The 9,801-nt window shown below is 32.8% G+C and overlaps 1 protein-coding gene across 1 annotated transcript; it reads left to right on the top strand.

The window, feature by feature from the left end:
• Positions 1–636: 636 nt before the first annotated feature.
• Positions 637–8,734, top strand: LOC139155298 (vomeronasal type-2 receptor 26-like). The gene is made up of 6 exons (XM_070730420.1): positions 637–794; positions 1,317–1,605; positions 3,719–4,564; positions 5,214–5,438; positions 6,832–6,958; positions 7,833–8,734. Exons 1-6 carry the CDS (start codon positions 637–639, stop codon positions 8,732–8,734), a joined length of 2,547 nt encoding a protein of 848 aa, XP_070586521.1.
• The last annotated feature ends 1,067 nt before the right edge of the window (positions 8,735–9,801 follow it).

Genomic DNA, 9,801 nt, shown 5'->3' with positions numbered 1-9,801 from the left:
CATCCATTTTTCCAAAATATTTCCCCATTTAATCATAGTGTTTAATATATTCATTTTCTTGATTCATTGCCAATGAAAGCTTATATGTTTTAACAATCAGATGTTCATCATAGGTAAATAAATCTTTTTTTTCAAATTTTTAGAACATTGGCTCATTCCAAACTGACATATCCTTTGTTGTTCTATTAACCTGGTAGCAAATATATGTATGTAAACAAGAGAAAACTCATTCTTCACATGACAGAGAGAAATAAAAATCTAAAAAACATTTCTTTCTATTATCTATAATTATAAAAAATGCTGTTATTAACACTAAGGGGTTCCCTAGCAATTTATAGCCAACAAGAATTGAGGGTTTAAGAATAATATCAGTAATCTTTGACCATTCTCATCTGTAACTTGAATCTAAAAACAGATGATGTTTGTAAGGTTTATTCCTGATAAGGAGAAGTCAAGGTTTATGAATACTGTGTACAAACTTCTGATTAATGTGAGGGTACGTAAGGCAAATCATACTAGTATATTTTTAAAGATTTTAAACAATTATTAAACAAACTCTGCTACAGATATACAATTGACATACAGAACATGATTATTTTATTCTTATTTTTATCTCATTTGGTTTGGAAATGTGAAATGATATATTGCATTATTTATGATCCTGTCCCTATTTCTCATAATTATTTCAAATCTGGTGAATTCATCATTGGTGCCATTACTTCTCTTATGTTCATGCCTACAGAATTAGAAAATTTCTTGGACAATCCCCATCTTTCATTTACGGGTGAAGTCATGTAAGTGTCTCTATCTATTCCATCATTTGGTGTAAGAGATTATAAATTATATATTTTTTTTTAGTCCCTTTCTTTGTTTAGAGACTTGACATTCTCTTTTTAAATATTTTTTTAAAAAAAATATTCTTCCCACTTAGGCTAAATTACTAATAACAAATTTTATAATAATATTTATAATAATAATAGCAGAGTTGGAAAGGACGTTGGGCACCTTCTAGTCCAAACCCTTGCTTGGGCAAGAAACCATACACTACTTCAGACAAATACATGTAGTTGTCACAATTTACCACATTGTGATTTTGCAGATTAGGAAATCTTCAAATCTTTATTAAATTGAAAAGCATTTAAGATTTTGAGAAGTTTGTATTTTTTGTTCAAAAGCTATGCACAATACCTAGCACACAATGTATGACACTATATTATTACTTTCAAAGACAAAATAGTTGGATGGGCCATATATTTGTTAGAATATTTCTCTTATGTATATTATGCTTCTTTTATCACCTATAATTGTTATTCCAGTGTCCAGACTAAATTTTATCAGCATATTTTGGCTTTAATATTTGCTGTGAAAGAAATAAATGAAAATCCTCAGATCTTGCCCAATGTTACCCTGGGCATCAATATTTTTGACAATTATGATAGAAGATGGATTTATCATGCAACAATGGAACTTTTCTCACCTCTGAAGAAAATGGTCCCCAATTATGAATGTGGCTTCCAGAACACCCTGGTCGCAATCATTGGGGCCCTTTATTCTGAAATCTCTGTTGACATGGCAGATATCTTGAGGTTATACAAACTTCCACAGGTAGGATGTCTAGTGAATGCTGAGTTCTTATGAAATCAGGTGGATTTTTCTGAATTTATTGCATCTATGTAAATTATACACATGCTAATCTGTACTTGATATTTACTCAGTTTACCTTGATTAATAAGGCATATAAAGAAAACAAATTATTAAAGCTTGAGGCAATGTGAATAATAAATTTGGTTTTATAGAATGATTGTAAGGAAAGGTTAATGATTTTTTGCTAAAGTGCCCCAAGGAAATTAGAAAAAAATGTTTTAGATGGAACCAAATTACATCAGAGCTTTAATAAACATTTAATTTGGAATTCACTTTTGAAAATTTGGAAAGAAATTAGGGAAAAAAGCTATATAAAAATTCCTAAATGCTTATCAATAATGGAGGCAATGATTTATCCTAACTTAATTGAAGTGAGCAAAACATACAAATATAGTATTTTATTAGATTTGACTGGAAAATTGAAAAGGTAAGAAAAATTAGCGGAACAAAATATAATGATTGGTAGTCTTATTATACAAAATTGAGGTATAAGAAAGATATCGAGGATACAGGCATAGAAATGGAAACACAACAATTGGATAAAATTTTGCTTGGCCTAGAACAAAAAATAATATCCAAATTAATTAAATATTTACTTGAATTTGAAAGAATAGAGAATGTAGTTAAAGATCCATGATAGTGTGGGCAAAGAATGTATGTCATAATATACATCTGTCTGACTGGGAGCAGATATGGAATAGAAATTGCAAAATAACAAACTCAGTTGCATTTAAAGAAAATTATAATAAAATGTTTTATAGGTGGCATCTAGCGCCATCAAGATTGGCTAAAATATATTCAAACACAAATTTGACTTGTTGGAAATGTAAAAAGGTCATAGGTACCTTCTTTCATATGTGGTGGTTGTGCCCCAAAGCAAAAAGTTACTGGAAAAAGATTCATGATTAGTTACAACAGAAAGATAAATAGAATATACTTCGGAATTCTTTCTATTAGGATTAATAAGAAAACAACAACCAAGGGATATGCAATATCTATCATTACATATCATCATGGCAGCAAGAATTGCTTATGCTCAATATTGGAAAGATGACAAAACTCTGTTGGAAAATGTATTGATTGATAAAAGGAAAAAACGATTCAGATTATTATAAAGTCTGGACTAAATCATACAACTGGATTAAAAAGAGTGAGAGAAAGACTGTGAGACAATGTGGAAAAAAGACCCAAAAAATGGGACAATGAAAATATATGAAGTATTATAAATAGTATGAGATTTGGATGTAGATCTGTGTAAAAATGATAAAAATAAAAGAAATGTAGATCTGTATTTAAAATGATAACAATAAAATAAAGAAAAAGAAGGTTTTAGTAATAGGGAATTTTATTGCAATATGAATCAGAAAAGATTATGATAAACCATTTGAAGAAACGTGATATTCAATGAAAGAGAGCAATAAAGTCATCTTCTAACTCAGTAAGCTTCACCATATATAGTTTTTCATTTTCCTTTTTCTGAAGTATGTGATTGAGAGCTATCCTTGAAGATGGTTTCCAATTGAAATCAAGTTAAATTTTGATTTCAATTAAACCACTAAAATACTAGATTATAGAGAAAAAAGCCCACTCCTTACTAGCACTGGTGAGATTAGGTAGTCTAGATATTTAAAGGTCAGACAGCACCTGGGATCTCTCTAGTTAAATTTTAATTAACCAATTTTAATTAATTAACCAACCAACTAACCAACAACCAACCAACCAACCAGACAGACATCCAGACACCCTACCAATTCAAATGTATTTCAAAAAGTTGCCAGAAAACATTATTCTGCAAATCCTAATGCACCAATTTGAAATGCAAGCATGTTATTGAAATGTAATACTATCAATTATATAGCATGAGAATATCATAAATCTATCTTCTGCTGAATAAAAAATAATGCTTTTATTCTTATAAAACTGCTAAAACAAGTCATACACAATCTGAAATTTGCTAGATGCTTGAAAAATATCTCCCAAAGTAGAGCAGCATATAGCGCACCTACTATTTTTGCAAACATGTCTTCATTTCTTTCTGTTCTCTAAATTTCTATTAATTTTCTTATTCCTGTAGTTAATCTATGGATCACACCCAGAGATGCCAGATCAAAATGAATCACTTTTTTTCTATCACATGGTGCCAAATGAAAATATTATATACCAAGGATTTCTTCAGTTGCTTGTTTATTTCAAATGGATCTGGGTTGGGATCCTTGTGAGAGATGATGATGATGAACTATTTGTGCGGATGATTTTTTCACGTTTTCCTCTTCATGGTATTTGCATTGCATTTTTAAAGATAATTAAACAACTGAACATCAGTAATGTATTTGTAGAACTGGAGTGGTTTGTGGAAACATTTTATCTCACTATGAAAAGTAAAGCCAATGCAGTAATTGTCTATGAAAAAACTCTTTTGCATCTGAGATTGTTATTAAATCTTCCTAAAATTGAATCCATTTCTATGGCGCCAAAAGGTAAAGTGTGGATCATACCCTGTCAAATGGATCTTGCAACAGTAATTTATCAAAGGACCTGGGATATTCAAGATATCCATGGTGCCCTGTCCTTTTCAGTTTACTCCAAAGAAGTTCCAGGATTTCAACAATTTGTTCAGGGAAGAGACCATTTCTTATCAAAAGAAGATGGCTTTATTAAAGATGTGTGGATGCATGCGTTTCAGTGTAGTTTTCCCAGTTCCTTGGTTAATGGGAGAAAGAGTGACATTTGCACTATGAAGGAGAAATTGGAGGATCTTCCTGGGGCTCTTTTTGAAATGAGCATGACTGGTCATAGCTACAATATATACAATGCAGTGTATGTTGTAAGTCATGCTTTACATGCAATGCACATGGAACAAAACCACAATGGAAAGTTGCATGGTCGAAAACTGAACATTCAGGAGAAAACAACATGGCAGGTACTGAACATTTATGCCTTTTCCTCTTTCTTTACACAAACATGTATGCATCCACAATCTATTTTTCATACAAATCACACAAAACCAAAGAAATAAAATGTTGTGATAAAATATAAATGGGGGACATTGGTAAATCTAATTTATACTCAGTATATTTCTCCATAACTTACTATCCTCCAAATACTCTAGTTTTCACCCTTACCAATGCATTGCTGCTTGTTTTTCAACTACATTAGTTCTCTCTTTTATGGATCTCATTAATTCTCTTCATTAATTTCTCAGTCTTGTTCTTTCTATTACCCAATTCATTTTCTTTAATAAATATGGTCTGTAATTCATTTCTCATTGATTTTCACTGTCAGATTATCCCAAATTTCTTGCTTTGTACTGGTATTTAATAGATATTCATTCATACTGTTCTTCCTTGTCTCTTCCTTATGTTTCAGCATACATATTTCATTCCCCTTTCCAGGTAAAAACCAGGGATGCATTTCTACATACACATTTTGTTTCTCTCAATAAATATTTAGGCTACACATAACAGATTGAAGGGATGTACCAAATGTTGAGGACTAGCAATTGATGTGAAAAGTTTATTTATTACTGATTCTATATTAATATCAATTGTCCGGTCTTCGTTGATATTCAGTTCCACCAATTTCTGAAAGGAATCTCATTTAATAACAGTGCTGGCGATAGAATTCAGTTCAATCAGAGGAGGGAATTGATATCTGGATTTGATATTATAAACTGGGTCACCTTCCCAAACCAATCTTTCCATCGAGTAAAAGTGGGGAAGCTGGATCCTTGGGTGAAAGAGGAAAAATTCACAATGCATGATGAAGCCATTACCTGGCATAACAGTTTCAATCAAGTAAGTTCAGAATTTTTTTGCTTGCATGACTGGGATGATATCCAAAATAATTTGTGTATCATTTAACACTAAAAACAATATTGCAGACTTTATTTTATAAAGACTGTTAGCATTTAGTTGTGATACAGCAATTTGAAATATTCCTCAGAGACAGAATAAAAAAGATCACAGAAACCTCAGAGACAAGTATTTCAGGAATAAATTATTTATCTTTATTAAAAAGTTTTAAAACAATAATGTTTAGAAAAACAAAAATATAAGATTTTTTTAAAAAAATTGACAGACTACCAAAATGAGTTAGTTAGTTAGTTAGTTAGTTAGTTAGTTAGTTAGTTGGTTGGTTGGTTGGTTGGTTGGTTGGTTGGTTGGTTGGTTGGTTAGTTAGCTAGCTAGCTAGCTAGTTAGTTTGTTTGTTCGTTTACATACAGACTGCCCTCATGCAGTTCCCCCTCCCAAATTCCTACAGTAAATAATGCACATTAAAATACTATAAAGTGTGGCAGGCCAAAGATCCCAACAAAAATGGCTTCAGTCTGATATCTTGACTTACAACTGTTCCTTTAGTGACTGTCCGAAATTACAACGGTACTGAAAAAAGTGACTTGTGACCACTTTTCACACTTAAGAACATCACCACGCCCCCGTGGTCATATAATTTGCATTTGGATGCTTGACAACTGGTTCCTGTTTATGGCAAATACAGCGTCCCGGGTTCATATGATAATCTTTTGTGATCTTCTGATAAACAAAGGCAAAGAGAAAGCCTGACATATTTAACAATGATGCTACTTATTTAAAAACTGCAGTGTTCTACAGAAAATTAGTAAAATGAAGCAAAGGTATAAAATTTGAAGTCAATTGTGGTCATAAATTGAGTCTATTTGATAGTGATTATTTGGTTTTGGAGTTTGCTTGGCTTACAATTTAGGACACTTGCATTTTTTTTCACAGTTTACAATTCTTTTTGAGTATAGGTAGTCCCCAATTTATGACTATTTCTTTAAATAACTATTTTGTTTGAAGTTATGATAGTACTGGGAAAAATGACTTATGACTGGATCTCATACTTATGATGGTTGCAATGTCATGTGGTCACATAATTGCCATTTGCTACCTTCCCATCCAACTTCCCAAAAGCAAAGTCAAAGGTGGCAAAAAAAAAGTCATAAATTTGCATGCATCTCAATTAATGACATCTCATTTAGTGATGCAAATCCCAGCCCCAGTTGCAGTTATAAGTCAAGAAGCACCTGTATGTCATTTTTTAGATCTAACATCTTCACCTGTTATAAATTGTTTCATTCCAGTTTGAAAGAAAGAAAGTTACTTATACTGTAGTTTTATCGTATTCCTGATTAAATGTTAACATTTTTCTTCTTTATTTATTTGGAAGACCCCGCCTGTTTCATTCTGTTCTGAGAGCTGTCTCCCTGGTTATTTTAAAAGAAAGCAGGAGGGAAAGCCATTTTGTTGCTATAATTGCCTTCCATGCCCTAAAGAGAAAATTTCAGTTGAAAAAGGTAAGAAGTACCATGTTCATCTTTGTAAAACCACACTACAATTTTGCATGGATAACAGACCACATATTGCAATGAACATTTACTTCTTTATTGATCCATTTAGACTTCAATATACCTCAATTTATCATTACAAAAACTATTGATGTGATTTACAAAATAATTCAATCAATTAATAAATTGGGTGAAAATAACACTATTCTTCAAATGTGTATCAAATTATCTACTATGTACTCTGTTGTGTTTGCAAATATGAACATTCATTTGATTTTATCCTGAGATGTCTCTACTATCCTACCCTACTGTACCCTGCCCTACCCTATCCTATCCTGCCCTACCCTACCTTACCCTCCTACCCTACCCTACTCCACTCCAGTCTGCTCCACTTTACTGCATTCAATTCCACTCTATCTTTCCTTAGTTAGATGCAACAGTAGAAAGTGATATTGCAATAGCAACTTAGAATACCAAAGTATTACTGTATCATGATCATTTTTATTTTTATTTTTTCATTTTTAAAACATTTGTTATACATTTTATTTGATAATTTACTGATTTCTTACATGATTATCCTGCCGTTTTGCTCCTTTTTTTCATTCTTTATTAATTTAAAAATAATAAATACATTATGATAGGTTGCACAGACAGTCAGATATTTACACTGGATTTTACATTTTTTAGCCATAAATAAGCACATAAAAGTGCTTTCCAAGATCCTTGGCTGTGGATATTTATGGTGTTACAGATACATCTTACATCCTGTAAGATTTAAAAAATATCAAATCCAGTCTGATGGCTGACTGTGTAACTGAGCCTAACAATGAAAACACAATGGCCACAGAAAATGATACAGAACAATTATATGCTTAAATTCCAGATATGCAAGTTTGTTCAGAATGTCCAGAGGACCAACATCCAAGCAAAGAAAGGGATTCATGTCTTGCTAAGAAAATATCTTTCTTATCCTATGAAGAACCAATAGGAATGAGTCTGCTTAGTCTGGCACTTTTTTTTTCTTTCTGCACGGTTGGTGTGCTGGCAATATTTCTGAAGTATCATCATACTCCCATTGTCAAGGCCAATAACCGAAATCTCACCTACATTCTACTCATTTCACTTTTTCTCTGCTTCCTTTGCTCACTTCAGTTTCTCATTATACCAGGCAATATAATATGTCTCCTTCGACAAATTAGCTTTGGTGTTATCTTCTCAGTGGCTGTGTCTTCTGTGCTGGCAAAAACCATCACTGTGGTTATGGCTTTCATGGCCACCAAGCCAGGATCCAGGATGAAGAACTGGGTAGGAAAAGGACTGGGCGCTTCCATTGTTCTCTCTGGTTCCTTGATTCAAGCAGGCATCTGTACAGTGTGGCTGTTCACATTTCCCCCTTTCCCTGACATGGACACTCATTCAGAAATAGAGGAAATCATACTCCAGTGCAACGAAGGCTCCCCTACCATGTTCTATTGTGTCTTGGGATACATGGGATTTCTGGCATCTGCCAGTTTCACTGTAGCATTTTTCTCCAGGAAGCTCCCCAGCAGTTTCAATGAAGCCAAATGTCTCACATTCAGCATGCTGATTTTCTGTAGTGTGTGGCTCTCCTTTGTCCCATCATATCTGAGCAGCAAAGGCAAATACATGGTGGCTGTGGAGATTTTCTCTATCTTGGTCTCGAGTGTTGGGTTGCTAGGCTGCCTATATTTTCCCAAATGTTACATAATTATTGTTAGACCAGAACTAAACAATAGGGAACAACTTATTAAGCGAAAAAGATAGTAATATATGCATAAAACATTTCTCTTATTTTTAAATCTGTAATACATTAATCAAACTAGAGTATTTGTTCTACTTAGTGGAATAGGTAATTATTAAATGGAAAAGATTTAGAAACTGATCTGTTTTCACACATAGGTACAGTATGAAATGAATTGTGAAATATTATTTTTACATGTTAGGTTATATTTGAATAAATGTCAATAACATTTCTGGGAGCCACAAATGAATTTGAATAGACTTTTTAATGAATGTAGTTAATGCAACTCATTTTTAAAAATTATTTTCTAACTTTAGTGATGTAAAGCTTTTCCAGTTATTGTAAAATTAAAGCTTTCCTAATGTTGACAAATTGCAAAACACATTGAATTATTATATATAAAAATATGAAAAATGTTTTGATTTTGTAGCTTAAGTTTTCCACATCATACTCATAACTGATTATCCATTTAAACAATGGTAGAATAATATTTATAAGTTCATATGGTAAGGGAAAAAACAAGAATTAGATATAAGCTACTGCAAGATGTTAAGGAAAGAGGTCATTTGTTTACCAGATATGAAACTGTATTTTGAAGCATGCTGTCTGACCTGGTCAAAGGAATGGGTACACCTCCAGAATAAGGTGCTTCTTGAACTAGAGGACATTGACTAAGGTCTGGATGGCATGACTACCTATGATATCATAAATGTAATGTTGAATTTAACAATCATTTTGTTAGATGTACCATACTAAGAGTTTGGAACAAATATAAAACAAGGCTCTCTACGAAGCTGCCTATTTGGATGTCCCACTAGGAAGCTTCCTTTAGAAAAGAAATGGTGACAAAGCCAAACTGGTCGATGTGGTAACTCAGGTCATCCAATATTAAAGCCAAACAAAGAACTTGAATCAGAAGGTTATACTGTGGTACCTCATGATACGAACCCCTCGTCTTACAAACAACCCGAGATACGAACCCGGGGTTCAGAATTTTTTTGCCTCTTCTTACAAACTTTTTCCTTCTTACGAACCTGCCACTGCCGCCACCACCGCTGAGAAGCCCCGCCGCCTGGCTGTCGCTTTTTGA

The sequence above is a fragment of the Erythrolamprus reginae genome, unplaced genomic scaffold, assembly GCF_031021105.1.
Source record: "Erythrolamprus reginae isolate rEryReg1 unplaced genomic scaffold, rEryReg1.hap1 H_1, whole genome shotgun sequence".
NCBI classification, from domain to species: domain Eukaryota; kingdom Metazoa; phylum Chordata; class Lepidosauria; order Squamata; family Dipsadidae; genus Erythrolamprus; species Erythrolamprus reginae.
The sequence above is the reverse complement of the archived record's forward strand: the minus strand, read 5'-3'. Positions and strand labels throughout refer to the sequence as shown.